This window comes from Ischnura elegans, chromosome 4, assembly GCF_921293095.1.
Source record: "Ischnura elegans chromosome 4, ioIscEleg1.1, whole genome shotgun sequence".
Taxonomy (NCBI): domain Eukaryota; kingdom Metazoa; phylum Arthropoda; class Insecta; order Odonata; family Coenagrionidae; genus Ischnura; species Ischnura elegans.
The window spans coordinates 96096097-96118047 of record NC_060249.1 but is presented as its reverse complement, the minus strand read 5'-3'; the positions used below and the strand labels follow the sequence as shown (position 1 = coordinate 96118047).

General features: G+C 40.6%; 1 protein-coding gene across 1 annotated transcript in view; it reads left to right on the top strand.

Annotated features, from left to right (window-relative positions):
- The first annotated feature begins 720 nt into the window (after window positions 1–720).
- Window positions 721–21951, top strand: part of LOC124158196 — a 48357-nt gene continuing 27126 nt past the window's right edge. Inside the window, exons 1-3 of the mRNA XM_046533384.1 lie at window positions 721–1872; window positions 11240–11690; window positions 13619–16157. Of these exons, the coding sequence (XP_046389340.1) occupies window positions 11302–11690; window positions 13619–16157 (2928 nt within the window). The 5' untranslated portion in view covers window positions 721–1872; window positions 11240–11301. The remainder of the gene's footprint in view (window positions 1873–11239; window positions 11691–13618; window positions 16158–21951) is intronic.

Genomic DNA, 21951 nt, shown 5'->3' with positions numbered 1-21951 from the left:
CCGCTGCAACAACGGGACTACGGCGAATATTGATGTTACAATGTGCAGAAGAGACTTACGCTCGTAACAATTGCAGTGTCTCCACTGGATTTTGGTGGAAAAATCCCCCGGGCAGGAGAGCCTCATCATGAACCCCAGCCGAGGGTCTCTAATAACCCCAGACCGCCCCTCTTATTAGAACTTCGCTCGCTCGTATTTCTCTTGTTCTGCGGTGCCTTAGTTCCCAGCCAAAGTGGTTGTCTCCTAGGTGTTGCGTTTATAATTTTGTTTCACAGGCAAATAATAAATCACTTTTTATAAATACTGTACTGAGTCATGGCATATGAGATAATTAGGGTTGGAAATGCGGGTAGGGTTGAGGGCAAATTTAGAGTATCTATGTTTTGGTTTTATAGGAAGGTAGTCCCAGAGATTTAATAGTGGATTACAAGTGGAAGCAAATGATTTTTGGAATTTTCGCAGTTCATTTTGAAGTATATTAATATGGGGGTTGATGATAAATCTTTCCGAATATTTCGTTTGCTTATGAGCCATGGTGTGCCAATAATCCGTCTTTTTCCAACACCGTTTATGCACAAGGGAGATGACAGCGCGGCAGCCGACGCGGAAAAGTGTCCATCCTCTTCCCGGTATTACCGACGCCCACGGCGACCCGCAGTCCTTTGCGGAAGCAGTGGAAGGTGAGGCCGAGGTTTCAAGGCTCGGGCGGTCCCGCGCGTGAGGCAAAGGGGAGAAGAAGACCCCAAGGTTACGCCCCGAAACAGTCGCGCAGCTTCTCACGTTGATCTCGGATCGACGAGGAGGAGGGAAGAGAGTGCGGTGAAGGGAAGGAACTCGCTCGCCCTCCACCTTGCTCACCACGTCGGAAGACAGACCTGGAGGAAGGAGGAATGCCGTCTCGAACCGAGGAGAGTTATACAGTTTCCCTCGGAGGAAGCGGTCGAGTGCGGGCGATTGTCGCCGACAATCGAGACGTCCCGGGCGACAAAGCCGCAGCGACTGTGCCGAAGGATTGACCAAGGTTTGGATTATACGCCTAAAAGCTGCTCCAACACATCTCTTTTGAAAGGAGTCCATCGCGACTCTCTGAAGGAAGGAAACTGTGAAACTCCAGTACATTAGAAGTGTCGAGCGATTGTTTCCGACAGTAATCGAGACGATCTCTGCACGCATGTCGCAGTGGAGATTCACCGAGGGCAGATCGACGCTTGGATTACCCGCTTAAAAGATTCTCCCCTCCATTTCTCTCGGGAAACTCAAGTGAAACTCAAGTCCATTTGAAGTGTCGGGCGATTTTTTCCGTCCATCATCGAGACGACTTCAGCGCCGATGTCTCAGCGGCCGTTCTGGAGATTCAAAGGCTGACCGAAAATTTCAGTGTCCGCGTAAAATCCACTCCAACGTACTCCTTTCGGGAAGAGTCCCGTCGCGAGACTGTGAAGGAGACAGTGCCTCGTGAGAACCTCCGCAGAGTTGGGCGGGCGAACTACGCCGATGTCGCAGCGGCCGTGTAGGAAGTTCGCCGAGGGCTGACCAAGGTTTGTTGTGGTCGTACACACGCAACGTAAAAAACGATGGCGCACTTCTGTCGGGAAGTCCCCGTCTCGAGTTAGGAAGGAGAGAAACGGTGCCGCTCGATTCCCTCTAAAGTGTGTCACAAGGAGGAGTGTCTGGTTTCGTTCAAGAGTGAATTTTATTGAAGAGGATTCCTCGCTAGTGTGTGTATGAGTAGTGTTTGCGTATCGAGGAACACCAGTGGTTGTGTCGTGGGAAAAAATAATAATGAATGGTGAGATAAGCGGCCCACGCAGTGAAGCGTCTGGTGGTAGCAACACGAGAGCCGTGTGCGGAGAGAGAAGCCGGTAGTTTGAGGTGAGAATTGTAGGGAAAGCGGAGGAAAATCCTCATTCATTGGTTCGCTGAGTAGGCATAAAAATAATCACAAATTCTCAACAAGGAATGCAGAGTTTTCTCTTGGGGGGGGGCACAGGGGTCTGGCAGGCAAACGGGCATCTAATTTTGAGATTAAAAACAGCGTACAACAATTACTGTGCGATATATTCTCTTTATTTTAGCATGAAAGTTTTTAATATGAACATTTTAAATAGTCACGTATATAATAACAACGTTTTCGAGCCCCTTACCCACTTGGGCGATGCTTTTCTTTGAGCGCTGACATGCGAATGACCAAATAACTCAAATTTGTCCCCTTGACTTTGGCGATCGAGGCTCCGTAATGCACAAAACAAACAGAACGTAATGATAACCGTATTAAAAACATTGACTATTTTTTAAGCGTCTTGGGGGGCACGTATACCCGTGCTCCCACCCCCCTAAATACGCCAACGTAAATACTATTGTACTACAGATAGTTTCATCGACAAATCGCGCGGCTTTTCACAAGGTTAAATAATAATAATATATTTGCCCAAACGGGTGAGGGAAGACCAAGTTTAGGCTTTCTAAAAAAAACTGGCATCTAAGTCACAGCCATAGCATGCTCATGTTTCCTGCAACGGCTTCTACACGAAAGTACAAAGTGACCAACGCGGATTTCCTTTCTCGATAAGAAATGCTCCACCACAAGGGGTCTGATTCCATCAACCGAAATAACAAGTTATTATCATTAGTACAGGTCCTTGTGGGTTATTTTTCTTCTCCTAATTAACGTCGTCAATGCATTTTAATGGTATACTAAATGGCCATCAGTACTCCATTAAATATTTATTCGTCTAATTGACCCTCTCGATTCTCATTCTTCTTTATCTTCTTTCTTCCGTCACTCTTATAGTTGATAATCTTATCCTCCAGTATCCTTACCTGCGAATCGATACCTAATGGATCTACTGAATGAATGCATGCTGCGATCTTATATGGGAAGATATTAACAAAGCAGTATTTTTTAGTAAAATTTAAAAAAAGCGACGGGCGGACTTAAACGATGGGACGCTAAATAACAAGAAATGCGGTGAGTTTTCTATGAGCCTTTCAGGTGATACACAGAATGATAGACGTAAGATAAATTAAAGAGCATAAATGATGCAGAGTCTTCATTAAATTTAATAGTAATCATTCCATACGATGCTAAATTTAACAGACAATTCAAAACTTGTCAATTACACCATATATTTCACGTTATAATACCATTTGATAAATACTGATTAATTACACTCCACAACTTTTAGAAAAGGAAGATTTCATTTCAATCTGTCCAACTCCGGCGATAGTAAGACACGGAATCCATTAATGGAAAAAGTGAACTCATCTCTAATTGGGTGTCGAAGTAGTCATCGTAGCCGTTAATAGACCACTTGAAGTCTCTTTAGACAGCCTTCCAGTCTCTTTAGCACTATCTAACTGTACGCACTTTTATGTAAACGAGTTGCATCGGTCTCAAAGTATTTTGTGATGCCCATAAAGAACTACTGATGCGAATGCCTCAAGTTCAGCCATCAGTGAGAACACGCTTATGTCTCAACAACAGCGGATTTTTTGACTCCCTGGATACCGCACGCGATTAAGACTGGATTGAGAACCCTTCATTACCCCCTCACTCGTTACGTAATCCCATGGGAAAGAAAGTTTCACCGCTAAGAAAACAGACGTGAATTCCACTCAATTTCAACTGACTAGACATTCCTGTAGATCGCTACCGCTAGAGAACGCTGATTTTATGGAATGGTGCTACGGCAACAAAAAGATCTATTCTTTTCCATTTTTACTTCGTTGCCTTATTTTTTCTCAAAGTTCTTTTCCAAGTCGACTAGTTTAATCATTAGCATTCATGTATTCGATAACAATTGTATATCCCTTTTTATTGAGTTTTCTATCACCCAAACATTTTACGAAGTGGGGCAGTCAATACAGCCTCCCTAGGAACGCAGACTTTGGAAAGCTCACCTCTCCATAGCATGAATATTGATGCTTTAACAGCATTTGATAACTTCTGATCAACCAAACTCTACAGCATTTAGAATAGAATATTTTATATTCTATCCAAAACTAGTAGATGAATAAAAGATACACAGATAGAAGAGTGTAGATTATATATTAATTCCAATAGAAGCGATAGTAGGATACAACATCCATGAAAGGAAAAAGTATAATCATCTCATGGTGAGTGTCGAACCAGAATCATCTGGTTCTGACACGCAGTCGTAAGTCGGCCATTGCCTTGCAGTTTTACCAATTATAAATCAATCGCAGAACTAAAAGAATTCTAAATGAACCTCTGATGGAAGGCTCCCAACTTCCAACCAGTAGCATTCCATGAAACTTTATATTCCTCGCCGACAGCCATTAAAAAAACGAGGACAACCCCGCGGAATGAGGATATAGTGGAATGTTCACTACTCGCATTTCTCCTTCAGTTTTCCAACAATGGCTGCCCTTAGACATTCCAAAAATTTTCTTCCAAATACATATATTCCAAGAAGGCACAAATAGCCTTGTTCACTCTTCGATTGAACCACTATAGCTAACGCTGATTCCTAATTTTCCTTCTTTTCCAGAGAGATTATCAATTTCGATCATCCTAACCTTCGAAAATTAAAGGTCATATTGGAAATCATAAAATTCTTCAATCGCAGTGGCATTATAATTATTTAAGTGAGTATTGGGAAACCGGTGATATCATAAATGATTCGTTAAATTTTTCTCGCGCGAATGAAAAGGACGAATAGATTCATCCTTGAAAAGGAATAGAAGGTCAATTTTCGTACTTTCATGGCAACGCAGTCCACAAAAAGTTCTTCAATTCAAGAGAAAGTATGGATATCCACGTAGTTGTGTCTACTACGACCATTTACATTCTTTCAATCCTTGGTGGGGAAATAAATCCACTTTTTTCTCAGAATAAAAAAGACCATTAAATCTTGGAAACTTAGGCTTTAGAAATCTAACTGGATGCAAATGAAAGATAGTTTCATCGCCAAGGAGAGTTGCCAATTGTGGTCTTGGTTTGGCTTCAACGTTGACTTTCTTTCCCATCTTCTGGAAACGTGACAAGTATTCCTATGGGAGTACTTCGCGTTGGGTCGTTTATATTATTCACTCGCATCTATGGTTGAAATCGTCCAGAAATTTTCTTTAAAAAACTTTGCGTGATTTTTTAGCGGCGAAAAGCTATATTTTTAACAAGCCAATGCTTTAAACAAATCTCACTCGCAGTCTCTAATGAGATCGTCTTGAGTGAAGTATAGGTGTAGAGATAATGAGAAGCTGCATAAAAATGGTAATGCTTAAAATATAACGTTGAATAGTTAACTGATTTATTGAAATTCTTGCCAAATCAAAAAATGTAACCCAATTTTATGCCAAATTTTAAACGGATTTGATCACAAAACGACTTATACGGCAGTGAAGTTTTCTCGGGTTTGGCACCGGGTCAGGTCCACCATTTCTCCTTCCAACGTTTCGACCGACAACTCGCCCATCGTCATCAGGTATTCAGGAATCCAATGGATTCAGGATTGGATTCCTGAATCACTGATGACGATGGGCGGACCTGACCCGGGTCGAAACCCGAGAAAACTTCACTGCAATTGTTCGCCGGGAAAAAAATTATATTACGGCAGTTTTTCAGGCACATTTCATTTGCATCCACCCATTTTTTCGACAATTAAGAATTTTAATCCCCTTTTTCTACCGAAAAAGTCTTCTCTAATGGAAATAGTTATCCTGAAGGAATATATATTGTGTTTCTGGCTGTCGCTTCTATCCACTGTGGCTGTTTAACGGCCTGAGACGGATAGGGAACGGAGCGAAATGCCTTCTCCCGTCGCGGTAATTGCCACAAAACGAGAATTACCTTTTCCGGGAAAAGATTGCTGGAAAAAAAGATGCTAACGATGTGAATTTTGGTGTGGAATCTAGACTTTGAATATTTTCATTGTCTCCAATGAGTGACATGCGAACTCTAGTCCAATTAAGCTTACTTAAATGAGCCAATCAAGGTTAATTTCACGTTTTCCACAGGAGAAGTGGAGAAATAATGTTTTAGGACAATAAAATATATAAAATTCTTTTTTTTTAAAACAAGCCTTAGTTAACAGTATGTAAAAGAGATTATAGGGATGTGATGCTGCAAGGAACGGTCTTCTATGCAATAGCAATTTTTTATCCTAAGAAAAGGGTCCAATCAGGCAAAGTAACGTAAGCACATTAAACTCGTTATAAAAAATGTTTTAAATCCATAATTAGTAATTTTAATTCTAAAATCAGATTATATATACTATTACCATTATAGTCATTTGATAGAATATTCGGCCTTATCAGGTCTATCGTTAGGCCAGCATGAAATTACTGAGAAGAAATAATCCAACTTGGCCTTCATGATGACCTAGATCCCTATATTTCGTTCCAACCAGTAAATCTTCTTCATGCATTCATAAAGGCTGGCGGCGTTTATCATTTATAGAGCTAATTATAATGGTAATTAAAACACTTCCATTCTAATAATGTCTAATTGAGCGAGGTTTAAGAGAATTATGCTATCACCTGGCAGAATAAAATCGTGTAGAAATGTCTAGTCTCTCGAATATACTTGGATCTTCACAGTGATTTCAACCGACTCTGGACCGAAGTTTAACAATGATTTCCACCCTCCAAAAAACACCCTTATTCCGCTAAGCCGTTCACTTTTTTCTCAACCGATTCCTCATTTTCGAATCGTACATTTATTCAAATTAAAATGCCGAAATTGGTTTAATAAAGGCTCATAATCATTATGCTCTTCCTTTCTACCCATATTGGTCTTCATATTGATAAAATTACGCCAAATGTATAGCTGGATAATGCGCAGATAAAAATTATTCAGTTTCTGGAGCCAGGGAATGGAGAGAAAAATTATATTAATTCTGTGACCATACTATGCCGATGTCAAGCCATTTTTAGGCCTCAATCGGTAGCACTCGCCATGAAATCCTTGCTCCAAGGCGAGGTAAATACTGACAATGAGTATGGGCGTACACTGACGCAAATAATGTCGCAATCAGCGCCAGCAATCAATCCTATTGGGTATGAAATCGGCCAACAGTTTTGTTTACAAAGAGCGAAAGCAGTTGAAAGCGGTTTTAGGCAGACAGCGCAGATCAGGAGGAGAGGGAATTCCCGGAACAGGTTTCTGAAACGAATTATTTAATGTGGCTCTTGAGGAAGGTGCGAGAGGCAATGAAACTGGTTTAGAGGGGCAAAGCGTATGGGGAAAGCCAGATGACCTCAAGGGAACTCCCCGAAATTACTGTCTCCTACGCTATCAGCAATATTGAACTTGTGATTTATCCATTTAGTACTCGAAAGACGCGATTCTGACCTATCTGGGAAAGAGTGAACGTGTGCGTCAAAGATATTATTTTTGTAAATGTTGGTACATGCCCTTTTTTTCCACTATTTATAAACCAATGTATGAAAGATTATTATATAACCTAAACACAGGCCCGCCTTCGAGGTTACTTAAAGCTCCTTGCATTTTTAATATGTCTTTGTTTGTAATTAATAAAGAGTGACAAACATTATTGTACATTACAACAGAATGCTAGGACTTCGCCCGAAATACTAGAGATGAACGCGACAGGTGGTGGATGAGAGAAGACTAAACTTAAGGCGAAATACACACCAGTTTCGAGTACATACTCTTTCAGACGTTTTTCATAGCATAGTCGTCTAAAAATATCTGCTTCGATGCGCACAGAGATTTCATTGTTTCGTACGGTATGGAATTATAATTTTCCTTGAGATGACAATTTAGAGAACATATTTTTTTATCATGCTCTCAATCAGACATTTATTACTTGCGACTATAATGTTTTTATGGTATGTAAAGCAGCTCATTGATTTCAGTTAAAAGCAGTTCGATTCAGATCTCAGTTTAATCAATTGAATCTTCATCACATGAGATCATTTTCAGGCTGACATAGTTGGAATTAGGAAGACTTTTAGACTTACCATGCGAACCAGAAACCACCTTATTTACTGTCGCCGATAACGTTATGAAATTAATTCAATTTACATTTAATTTTATATAATTTTTGATTAAATGATTTGATCAAAAGGGTCACATTCAATTAGAAATTTAAGTTATTTTTCAACGTTTACGTTATTTTAAAATTTATCATTAGAAACTATAAGTTAGCTTGAATAATTGTCCACGTGGGTTAGCATAGTAACTCACAAGCTACCTAAAGCAGGGGTGTCAGACTCATTCACCTTGGCGGGCCACATTAGCCGACTCATACAGCTTGAGGGCCGCATATGTATTTCAGGACGAATAACAGGAGAATTATATAGATTAGGAGGCCAAGATGATAAAATGTGGACAATTTGTGAAAGAGAACATTTTCGGAGTAGAAGAAATGCATGAGGGTAATATGGATGAAGTGCCAGTAAGTTTTGATCTTACAACTGCAAGAGCTGTAAATCTTAAAGGAAAAGGAGCTTAAATCTTAAAGTGTCGATTGCGATTGTATAAGTCATGGTGCCGCGGGCCGCAGATTGTCTGGAATAGACTCCCTGCATAACTGTTTAAGCCCTACCCTAACAACGTAAGGATTTTCAAAAAGAGGAGTAGAGGATTAATATTGGAAAATTAATATCACTGAATTTTAATACTTTCTAGTTTCATTTTGGTTTCTCATTTGCAATATTTTTCTTTTCTTTTTATTTCGTATAAACTGTTACCACCTGGCAAATAGCCAACTTGTACAATATAATAATAATAATAATATTAATATAAATACTGAAATATCTGACTGCTTCACAAGGGCTTTCAGAAATACATTTTTATGAAATATATGCTCTTGAAATATGTCATAAATATGTGTAAACTATAACTGATACAAAATACAGAGTAAGAGAGCGGGTCACGTGTTTGACACCCCTGACCTAAAGGGTTCTCAGCCGGCTGAGGATATAGAGATCATTCTCTCGGAAAATGAGAAAATCAAACTTCTGATCGCAAACGATGGTTTTAACAGGGGATGAAAATAATTACAACCCGGAATAATCATGTCAACGCAATCTCTTCCAGTGCACCTTTTTCACGTAAAATCAGGCCTTAGAATAATCTTCCTACCAACAATTTTCTGTGTTTCGGTGATTTCAATGGTTTTTCCTCAATCCAAAGACAATTGTAAGGGGAAACATCTTTCATAGTCAATTCAAAGCCATATTTCACTTTCTAACAGTCGTGGACGATGGCATTCTCATGCTGTCACTGGAAGGTAATGTTACCACACGATAATCGTGACATGATTGAAAACGTAATTCATTGCGTTAAAAAGTCACTTTGTGTTGAGTCATATGAATCCTTCCATGGAAATTACAGTATTTACCATAATAATTTAGATTTTTTAAAATTCTTTTGAAACCATCTATTTCGTATGATTTTGATTACGCATTGTATCAACTTTTTGTTCAGCTAATTTTACGTATAGCAACATTGATAACTCAAAACTCACCATAAGTAAGCGAGAAAGCAGACGATAAGTTGAATATGGGGCCATTAAAGAGGCAGTAGGATTCTCGCACAAAGATGAGTAGATCCTAGTTTATGTCCACATTTATTTTACTTCCTCGGACATTCAGAATTTCATGTTTCAATTCTACTGCGACGCGAAATAATCGCACACATTAATGCACAAAAAAGAGATGCCATAGATATGATTTCCCACTTCGATATTAACAACGCTCAATATGGAGCTATTTATGATTCAACGTTTAAGATAATCATAACAAAAATGTGCGTGATTAAAATCACCTTAATCTACATGTGGTCGCCAAAATCGAATTAAGCATATTCTGAAACTAATATAAGCATTTGTCTCGGTAAGTTTCTCTGATAAATTTCAATTCACCGATCTCCATTAATGGACGTAATTCGACGCGTATCAGAGTAAAGAACTAGGGACTGATAATATCACGATAGGCAGTCGACAAAAGAAAGGAAGAATTAGTAGCGTGGAGAAAGGTGAGAGAAAGGTCAACAGTGAAATCACGAAAATGGAAAAAAGTGGGCGTGTCTTCGAGGAAATTCCGCGCACGTCCGACGAGGAATGTAACCAAGAACCAAGGTCAAATTCAAACACGAGATGGGCACCTGACCAATAGGGGGAGGAGGAGTTGGCAGGTCACTTAATGTAATTCGAGTGGACACAACAGCCCCCATATATTTCGTAGGGTTATTTCCCCTTTAAAGAAGCCAGAAGATGATTTTATTGTTTTCAGATGATTTAAAATGTATAAATATTATGTCGCTGTCTCTTCTGCATTCTTATTATCCAATCTAACCCGAAAGAAAGCGACCTCATCGAGAACCGTTAGGAAAACTTCAGCTTGTTCCCTGGGACATTAAAAGCAATACATAATCTTCGCGTTCAATTGCCAAACTCCATTCTCTTTTCAAGCGAACTTTCAATCTTACTGTTACGTTGAAACGCTTCATTTTGCATAGCTACTTTTGGTGTTCTCAATTTATTAAAATTCCGTCTTCTTTTATTTTTCTCTCCTTTTATTACATTGATTCAGTCGATTCAAATACTTCAGATAGGGTATTCGCACACTAATAGCAGAAGAATCATCATTTTAAATCTTCTAATTTCGACCTCAAGTTCGTATGGCGAGGCATTTATATTTTCGAATTTGGTCTTCACCGTTCTCACACATTAGGAAATAATGTCTGGTTGTGGATCAGTAAGCAACAAAAATATTGAGTTTTAGAACATATCGAAGGTGGCACTGAAAGATGACATGCATCTACGAAGTAAATTGTGACTAATTGCAAACTAATTTCAGAGAATCAAAACCATTTGGACGAAATTCGCATGAATCGACCGCAAGCTTTTGACTATACGTGCAATTACTATATCTGCTTTTGTTTCACTTGTTCTGTTATACAAATACTGAGAATTGAATTTATATTAAGAATGAATATGATATGAATAAAGAAACTATGTTTTTACTTCGTATTATGAATTTTAACAAGAATACTGATATGAGTGTTCTAATTATACCAATAATAATGCCAACTAGATTTCCACGTATAAACGTCACAATAAGGTTTACGCTATTAGAGCTCGAATGGACTAGAAAATTGATTTAAACAGGTGTATATTTTTACAGAATATTCCCCAAACATTTATTTTAATGAAACAAACCTCCGAATAGTAGGTATCAAATGATGCCAGTAATTTAATCCACATCTTTGTCGCATGCTAATTCTACATGTAATTTCAATCTCTTGCAGGTCGGCCGCTTCATCTTGACAACCCAATCGCACAGGTCTTCGAGGCCATCCCGGAGTGACATATGGAAAGGAAAAACACACTTAATCACATCAACTACCACAGGTGCTACAACGCTCACGAGTTCAACATGACCAGGAGATTCTCCCGCGTGGTAGGGTCATGCAGGAACATATGGTCGCCCGCGGACATTGCCTCATCATTGAAGGCCCTACCGGGCGGCGAGGGCCTCTGGGACCTCCTAGAGGCTGGAATCGAGCTGGAGCAGAATTGGGAGGAGACGAAGAGGAAACTGGAAGAGGACAAGGTGAACAAGGGGCTTGACGAGGCCGTCCTCAGAGGTCACGGATCGACAGCTCTGCTCGTTTCCGCGTGGTGCGCCTTGCCGCGGCTCATAGAGAGACTATTGGAGAAGGACAGGATACATTCGGGCGGCGTTGACTGCGATGGAAGGTAAAATATTAGCTAGTGAAGATTCGATTACAAAACTCGATTCTTGACTCCACCGATTCTCGGGCACGGAATCGGAATCGAGTGTCGATCGCCTAGAGTCCATTCCGATTCCATCGATTCAAGTCAGATAAATAATTTAAAAAAGAGACTATAAGCTTGGGGCATGAAGGGAAGGCCGCCGCTCACCTGAGCCATTGCACACTGTACATTATTAAGTTAACACTTTATGTTTGAAAATGTTTTTTATTTCATTAAAGCTGATGATAGATTACTATAATACTAATTCGCTATCTTTAATAAATATACTTTTTGGGACACTTAATTGTCTTTGCTTCTTTATTCCATTCAATGCTGAAATTTTGATGACAAAAATGCCACTGACAAATCAATATCCCGCTTGTTAGTATCAATAAGAAGCAATGGAATCGGAACCGAGAATCGGGAATTGATTTGAGATATTTGGAATGGACTCATCCCTAATATTTAATAAGTAAAGAACTCGTATAAGAGGTACGCTTTTTTCCCTATAATCGCGGTCAAAAATGAGGGTGTACCCCTTACACGAATTCCTTTTCTACTTGCTATATTCCCTACGGTAGTTGGATTACCTTGATGCTAACATAAGCGTAATAAAATGCCATGGAAACGGTTACTACCAGGTTTGGAAAGTGAAACGGAACGAACATGTTTCGTTTCGATCCGAAGAGAAACGAAAATAAGAGGCCTAGGTTTAGTTTAACTCCCGCACGAAATTAAAATCACCAAGAAGTTTAGTTTCTACCCGGGACGAAACTTGACTCCTGGAAAAAAACTAAATTAATCCAAACTCCAATGTTCATAGTTTAGTTTCGATCCCAGTAGTTGACTGGAGGGGGATAAGAGGGAGTAGTTTCGACCCATTACGTTTGAAATACGCGTGGAGAGGTTAAAACATCGAGCTAAAAAATCGAATGACCCGTTTGCGTTCTCCTGTTAGTGGTACACATATGAGTTCCCCAATAATCTAATGGCGGTGGACAGAACATCTACTCCATTCAACCATAGTTCGTACTCGAAGTGTGGATCGAAACTAAACTGTTCGTAGGTGAAGCACGTGGTCCCTGCGGTGCGAAACATTATCTACGTTTCGTTTCGTCCCAGAGTTTTAGTTCAGTAGTATCGACCCGAAGTAGTTTTGACTCCGATTTCGTTTCGACCCTGAGTTTAGCTCCTCGGGTTTAAATCCATTTCGTTTCGTTTCTACGTTTCGCTCCTGGTAACGAAACTATTAAAATTTTACTGGTTTTCACTTTCGTATCGTTTAACTTGCCATCCCTGGTTACTACAGGCATCCATGATTATGGTGCGTGTCCCCGTGAATTATGAGACTAAAGTTGAGGGCTTAAAAATGTTGATTAGCGTCTCGAAGTGTTCGTCTTTGCGATGTAAACTTTTTTGGCCAACGTTTCGGTATACTTTTATACCTTTTTCAAGGCTTTTCTTGCAATGAATATGATCGTTCGAATAAGAAAAATTTAGGCCAAGTGAAATAAAAAAACTCAATTAGATTGATTACGAACCGAAAGCAGTGGCGCAGTGAGGGGGGATTTTGGGATGCCCCCCCAGAGCTCAGAGAAATTTTTAAGTTTCATCTATTTTACATAATGGGTTCAATATTACTTATAAGTAGACATGTGCAAGGATACATAAAATATCCCTCAGAAAGCCGTAAAAGTCACCAATTTCTGCAATTTCTCAATTTCTGTGTTTAACAACTTTTCCCAAAGAGTCCTAGTAAATCCCTTCTAAAATAGTAACCCATTTGCGTTTTTATAGCCGGCAATTAAAAAATTAAAAAATGTTTGTTTACTGAATCAAATTATTCTGCCCAAATATACTTCCCATAAAACTTATACAATGATGAATCACACCCTTTAATTTCCCCGCAGAACCGCCCTCCACTTCGCCTGCTGCGCAGGAGACGAGGAAAGCGTCGCCCTTCTGCTGCGCAACGGCGCGCAGCCGAACGCATGGGACCACCTGATGAAGGCGACCCCGCTGCACTGCGCCGCCTGTGCAGGCAGCCTGCCCTGCCTCAAACTTCTGATCGAAGCCGGCGCCGACGTGGACGCCGGCATCACCAAGGGCTACACCGCCCTCCACTACGCCGTGCAGCTCAACTCGATCGATTGCGTCAGGGAACTGCTCAAGGCCGGTGCCAAGCCCAACACGCCCCAGGTCTTCATGGAGACCCCGCTGCACGTCGCGACGGCCTTCGGGTTCACAGAGTGCATCCGGACGCTCCTGGACCACGGCGCGGACGTCCGAGCGCGCTACGACAACTCCAAGGTCACCGCACTGCACCTGGCAGCCCAAGATGGCAACGTGGAGTGCGCCAGGATCCTCGTGGACGCATCGGCCGACGTGAAGGCCACCAACCACAGGCGACAGACGCCGCTACACCTCGCGGCCCTGTCCCAGTCCACGGACACGGTCGAGCTGCTCCTGTCCCGCGGGGCCGATGTCAACGCCCTCGACGTGGACAAAAGATCGCCACTGCACTGCTCGATAGTGAAGGAATCGAGGTCCACAGAGTGCGTCCGGATCCTGCTGCACCACGGCGCGAACGTCAACTGCGCGGATGCCTTTGGCTACACTCCGCTTCACCTGGCCGCCCTGCACGAGTTCTCCACGTGCGTCGGCCTGTTGATCAACGCGGGGGCGGACGTGATGGCCCGGACGAACGGAGGGGTCTCCGCCCTAACGTTCGTGGTCCGGCGGACTCCTGAGACCTTGCCCTGTTTCTTCGAGCGGCTGGATACCTCCGTGTCCCTTCATGATCACGATCTAGGGGACGCCGATTGCGAGCTGCGGCTGGATTTCCGAACCCTCCTGCCTCCGAACCCGCCCCCGACCATGATAGACGACTGCTACTACGAGCGGAGGGTGGAGAGCGCCCTGCTGCTCGGCTTCATCGAAGTGGGCATGAGGCACCTACTCAAGCACCCCTTGTGCGAATCATTCCTCTACCTCAAGTGGCGGAGAATCAGGAAGTACTTCCTGATCAGCCTCGCTTTCCAAATCCTCTTCGTCGCGTTCTACACGGCTTACGTGGTGGGTGTGATGTCGCGACCTATTTCCCTTCACCAGCCGAACTCCACCGCGAAAATGGTGAATAACTTAACGGGACTGGCATCCAATAGTTCAGGTGACTTGAAGACATCTTCAGTTCCAGTTGGTGGTGACGAAATAGCGTTAGGATATATCGTGTCGGGATACATACTTATATTTTTGAACTTTGGATTCATAGCTAAAGAGATGTTTGGCGTGGCTCATGATTGGGAGAAGTACGTGAAACGGTGGGAAAATTGGTTCAAGTGTCTCATTATCATCAGTGTTTTCTGTTTTCATGGTCTGGGTAATCATCGCTATAGTGAGATAAACATGTTGCAGCACCATGCAGCAGCAATTGGAATAGTGTTTACTTGGGCCGACCTTATGATTATAATAGGACGTTTCCCCACATTTGGGGTGTACGTACAAATGTTCACCACTGTCTCCATCAACTTTGCCAAATTTCTTTTCGCCTACTGTTGCTTGCTAGTGGGGTTTGGATTAGGCCTTGGCGTACTCCTCCCCAATGTTTCTTCGTTCATGTCACCGCACCTCGCGCTCTTAAAATCTTTCATCATGATGGCCGGTGAACTGGAGTATGAGGACATTTTCTTCTCCGAAGATTCGAACATTCTGTACAGTGGGACGACTCACGTGATGTTCTTAGCGTTCGTGATTCTTGTCACCGTTATTTTGACGAATCTGTTGGTAGGTCTAGCCGTAAGCGACATCCAAGGATTGCAGAAAACGGCGAGGCTCAACAGACTGGTGCGACAGGCCGAACTGGTTGCACACATCGAGAGCGTCCTCTTCTCTCGCATTTTCCTCAAAATATTTCCCAAGGCTATCTTGAAACCGTACCTGAGCAGGGCCCTCCTCGTTTCGTGGACCCCTTACAATAGGTTCATCCACATACGGCCAAACGATCCCAGGGAGAAAAGGCTTCCCCGCCACCTTCAAGAGGGCTCTTACAACCTAGTCGCCTCCAGATCTGGACGGAAGACCAAAGCTGGCAACGAGACGGGGCCAGGTTCCCGTAGGAACGCCTACAAAAACTGGGCGATGCAGTACAGCTTGAGGAGCTCCGGAATTCACAGCGTCGACGGGGAATCTGACGATGGGTTGGAAGAAATGGTGGAGAGGACGCAAATGATGGAGTTCCTGACCTCCCAGCTTTCGCTCCTGGCGGCTGAGTCAGAAGCTCGAGAGGCCTCAACGTACGAGATACGAAGAAAACTTGAACGAATGGAAGGTTCAATCGCAAAACTGGCCCAGTTCATAAATCCTAATTATGACGAAAGCGACGAAAGAAAAATTCCAGAGAAGAAAGTGCTGAAGATGAGCTCTGCTCCGAACGTTTTGGATCGTAGCAAATAAAGAGAAATATTGCAACTAAGCAAGAGTACTACAAATTGGAAAAATTCTGTAAAAACTCGAGTATTCATCTAGGGGATCAAACTTCATACGCTCCAGCCGCAGAAAAACGTGGCCTCAACCACACTTGTATTTTAACAGAAAGTTATTCTCGGAAAAATTGTCAACACCAAGTTGCACGGAAAATATTTAACTTTTGTTACCTCAATATTTAATCTAAAAATATTATGATTAAACATTTTGCTCGGCAATTATAGATTACATTCCGTTACTATTTTTACATGTAATATAATTTGCAGTACTTAAATGAAAATAAATGTAAGACCTCACCTCAATTTTTCTGGGTAAAAAGTACAAATCGTTATTTATGCTTGTCATTTTTAAAAATAAAACATTAAATGTCTACCCTATACGTATTAATCTTCATAAGTTAAATTCTCTTTGTAATTTAACACTTGCTTAATATTTCAAGGACTCAATATTACCCAAATTCATTGTATCCTAACCATCAAATTAGAAAATAGTATTTACGACGAAGTTGTACTGAATCAATGTGTATTTTCAAATATAAAATTTTTACAGACCACCTCGTTTTCGGCGGAACAAAAATCGAATTGCTTCATACATTTCTATTTTCCCCAAGTATTGCGTAAATTTCTTAGTTTTTTAGGCAAATTGCAAATTTCATGACTGATTATACAGGGAGCATGAAAGGAAACTTGCTCCTTACTCTAACCTCACTTTTTGCATCTCACCAATTAAAAGATCGCATTTGCTTCTTAAGGCCTGTTTGCACGGTGCATTAACTCGTACGGGTTAATGTCTAAATGTATGAAAGCGAGAATTAACGTCAAAATGCACCTTGTAACCACCCAACTTGTGCGAATGCATGCACAGAAAATAGAACCTATTCTAATTTGGTTCATGCATTCGTACATGTTCCGTTCCGGTCCACCAAATTCATTCATGCAAACAGACATGAACTTGTACGAGTTAATGTATCGTGTAAACAGGCCTTTGGAAACAAATTGAATAAGTCGTTCGTGAAACCGAAGAAAAAAAAATTTAATACTACGTGTATGCTCTCATACAAGTAGCTCGCGTTGTTCTCTCACAAGGTTTTACCGAACAATAAAACTGGGATATTCCCATCTCAGTTACGCCAATACTCAACATCTAATTTGTTATGGCCACCAAGCTTAACGCCTTAAGGTAAATTTTCTCACACGACGAAGGATCGTCAGCACTCCCATTATGTGCATGAGAAATGCAAGAATTCAATCATTAAGGGTGTTCTATCCTAATTCAAAAATCCAAATTCAACCGTCGCCGGATTTTAGTTGCGAAGTCGGCCGCTACGGCCAGTGGAATGGGAAGCCTCCTTGGGTGGAATGGGAGGAGTCGCTGATTGAAGGAAAAAAAAGGAAAGGAGGAGGGGTCGAGCTTCGCTCCGACCGAAAAAAACACCCGACGCTGTATCAAGTTTCACTGCGGAGGGGCGATATTGAGAATAGTCAGGATTCGGAGGTTGATTTTTGCTCTCTGGCGGCATTAGTCCCACTTCAGCCACTCGGTTGCCGTTTCTTGGAAGAATCCAAATACGCACGCTCTCGACGAGGCTGGGAAGTGCGGCCGGCTTCTATGAAGAAAGGCGATTACTTGCATTGCTCTCTCCTTATTCGACTCTCCTGGAAGGGGAGAGCTGGTCAACGTTCATATCACAAAATTGTTAAGTGCTATTCAAAAAATCGTAAAAGTCAATTACGCTAACCGAAATGCGCGTACTTCGTGAAACTTTTTTTTAAGTACAACTTTACATTTTTACGTTATTCCTCAGTATGAATGAAATAGTAATCACCCACGTCCATTTGAAAACGTGTATTCAATACAGTTACTTTCCGAAACATGATTATTCAGTAATCATAGCGCTGCAGGGAGAACACTAATGAGACAAATGACAAATAATGAATGAACGAAAATTGATTTTCTATCATCTTTCATATTTATTGATTTATATGGTAGGAACATCATAAATTGCATATTGCATCAGACATCACATACATCTTTAATAAGGCCAATAACCCTGAATAGATCGCATCGGGTCATATTGACTTTTTCTTCGATGTTTTTTTAATAAAATGATGCCGTTCGAACTGGAGTTTTTCTGGTCTCTAATTTCTTGTAATTCTAACTCTAAGTAACGTTTAATATTCAAAGTGTTCCCTAGTTTTGCTGCAACCGAAGTTTTGACCCGATGCGACCGAAAGTGTTACAATTTATTCTCGCTTCCGATCCATCGTGAAGACGATTAAAATTCATTCGCTCGCATTTGGCTTGATGAAATCGCCGATGACTCATCTTCCTGGAATACACCCATGTGCAAAAAGTGTGTGTGATGAATCATCAGCATTTCGCCTCTTTTTGCGCAGAATTATTAGTTATAATTGTGAAAATCACAAATCTCTACTTTAATTCTGTTTCTGGAAATTATGCAAGAGATCGTGATACTAGGCAGTTGAGTGAAGATGATTAACTAGCTCTTATTAGTCCCCTTTTTCTCTCAGGTGCGTATAAAATTTCCCGTGTTGATATTAGGGAGATTTGGAGCAAAGAAGTCTATCAAATTTTTTCCCGTACACTGGGCTATCGGATTTTTTTTCTACGGTGCATTAGATTTTATAACCTTAGCACTAGACTACAAAGTAAGAAAATTGACTAGTAAGCCGCAGTTACTGAGTTCATTAATAAAATATCCAAAAAAAATTGAATTTACAAATACACCATCAGAGTACATCACGATCCTTGACCAACTTATACCATTTCGAGGCCGATGTCCTGTAACGCAGTATCTATCCAAAAGCAAAAGATATATGGTATTGAAGTCATTGCTGTGGTGGATGCTAGGAAAATTTACCTAAAAATTGAAATTTATATGGGCACGTAGCCAGATGCCCTTTCAAAGAATCCAATTCACCTCATGAAATTGCCAAACGCTTAGCAGAGCACATTGAATGCAGAGGAAGAAATATTACCAGTAACAATTGGTGTACCAGCATGCCTTTAACAGTAGAACTTTATCAAAAAAAGATTGGCTACAGTAAGGACGATGAGTAAGAACAAAGCTGACGTTCCTCCTGAATTTCCCCCAAGAAAAAATAGAACCTTACATCATAGGCGAGGGGCAGGGGGGGCAGCTGCCCCCCCTCCAGAGGCAAAAATCGCAAAAGTCTTTCATCAAAATCAGTACTGATTTGAAACGAAAGTATTCAACAAATTTTCTTTAAACCCACGAAAAATGATATGCATTAGTAGGTATAAGATATGTAAGTAAAATAAAAATATTTTTTCTAGGAAATGATATCATAATCTAATAATGTGCTGTTATAATTTTCTTAAAATATTTGTTTCATTCACCTTTTCCATGCTAAAATGTCACAACTTGGCTTGCGCCCCCTTCTAGACTATGGCTTGCCCCCCCTAGTTATGACCCTGGGTATGCCCTTGTCTTACATCCTTCCCTTTTTGGCTTTACTCCCGATATTTCCGCATTGTAATACCTACGTTTCAATAAAATCCGTATAGTACTTACTTCTGCCATTATCCATGACGCAAGTATTACTGCCTCAAGTGGTAACAAAATGCTTCCTGACATTATATCATTTTACAAAACTATGAAGGGGGTGTGGATTCAAATGATCAGCTTTGCTCAAATTATAATTCTTTCGAATTCACATGTAAAATGACCTCCTAAATCCGAATATGAACTCTGTTTTTCTCCATCACCCACCATTTTTGGGGGAACTCCCCCCCTCCAATTTTTACCACTTTTCGGTCATTTGGAGAAATTAAAAGGATTATTTTAGCATTTAAATTTTTCCTAGGGGTTTTGAGGGGTGCAAAATTCTGAAAAAATAATATTAATGGTAAAGATGTAGATTTGAGGGAAATTAGTCTCCGTAAATTGTGTAATAACGCATTCAAATGACCAATTTTGCTATTTTTCGTAAATTTTCACGTATTTTAAAACATTTCCAGCTTCTATTTCACATCATCCTCCCCGAAATATAATAATACATTACAGCAAGAAACAGCAGTATTAATAAAAATATTTTGCTGTATAGCATAGCAACAATAATTAAAATATGTAGCAATAGCTCGGAAGATTCACTTTACTACTCTGGCCCTCGCAGTGCCTCTCCCGCTAAGGATTGGACGGCAATTCTCTTGATTTCGCAGCTAAAAAAAAAGAAATGTAATACTTTCTAGTTCCATGCAGAATATAAAACTGAGATTTTATATTTTCATTGGATTAAAAAAGATGATTTTTAAAGTGTTTTTTTTAGTCATTAACGGAAACTAATCCCCCTAAATGTACATCCTTACCATTAATTATCATGTTTTAGAACTTTTATACTCTCAAAAGCCAAATAAGAAATATAAATTCTAAAATAATCCTTTTCATTCCTCCAAATTATTGCAAAATTGATGAAAATTATAGGGGGACCTTCCCCCAAAAAATGGTGGGTGATGGAGGAAAACGGATGTCATATTCGGATTCAGGTGGTCATTTTATATAAGAATCAGCAGGAATGGTACCAGGGCTCGAGAAAAAATTATTTTTTCCGTCCAGTGTTACAGTATCGGCCGAAGAACGAAAATGTGTCCCTTTCCATGGGATATTGTCTCCCTTTTCCGACGCAAAGCGACTGATACCCTTCCCGTATTATGTTTAATTTCTTTGCGATTTCCCTCCACCTGTTGCAGTAGTTGCACAATAAATGATTTATGCACTCTACTACGGTATCAACTGCCCAGTACTGGGCAGTTGATACCGTAGGGTGGTACTTCAATCAATTTCTTCGTAACGCTGCTGTCGCCATCACCTACGAATGAAATGATAGTATTATAGTATCTTCCGGAACAATAACACTGAATTATTCCGTGCCTTATATTATCGTAACAATTATCCAATGATATTTTAATTCGCGCATCTTTATACCTGTTTCGAACCCTTCGACTAATATGTCAGCTTCCATTGCTGTCGAGGATTTGCTCCAATTTTTGTAGCATTGCTCTTTCACCTCCGATTTTGTATCGCTACTTCTCGCACAAATACAGCAGTATCTGTTCCTCACTTCAATAAACAAGACCTTCTGAGTTCGAAAGCCGACAATACGGGCCTGTGAAATGAGAGAGAATTTTAATTTTAATGCTATCAAAATGTAGTTTAAAATAAAAAAAATTACATCCAATATTGTCCTACAGAAGAATCTCTCTCTTATTCCAATAGTAGATATTAATGCCAATGTGTTGTGTTGACTGCTACATTTGGGCAATAGTAAAAGTTGTTGGACTAGTGTGCTTCTTAATATTTCTGCTCTTCTAGGTACCGAGGGATTATAGGTTTGAGATCATAATTATTAGTCAACAATCCTAAGATTGATTTGACGCAGGTCTCCATTCGTCTCTCCTACCCGCTAGCCTCTTTATAGCGACATATGTCTTCCCTTTTGCATCCTTTATAACCTGTCCAATGTAACTCATTCGGGAGCGTCCCTTGCCATTCTTCCCTTTCACTTGTCCTTCTATGAATGTTTTCATCAGGCTATCAGGTCTCATAATGTGGACAAGTAAGTTGTCCCGTCTTCTGCTTAAGGTTTTTAGAAGTCTTATTTTTTATCCCACTTTTTTTGCACTCATTCATTATTTACACGTTCGATCAATTTTATATTCATCATTCTTCGGTAGCAACACATTTCGAATGCTTCCACTCTTTGACTTCTCTGCTGCTATC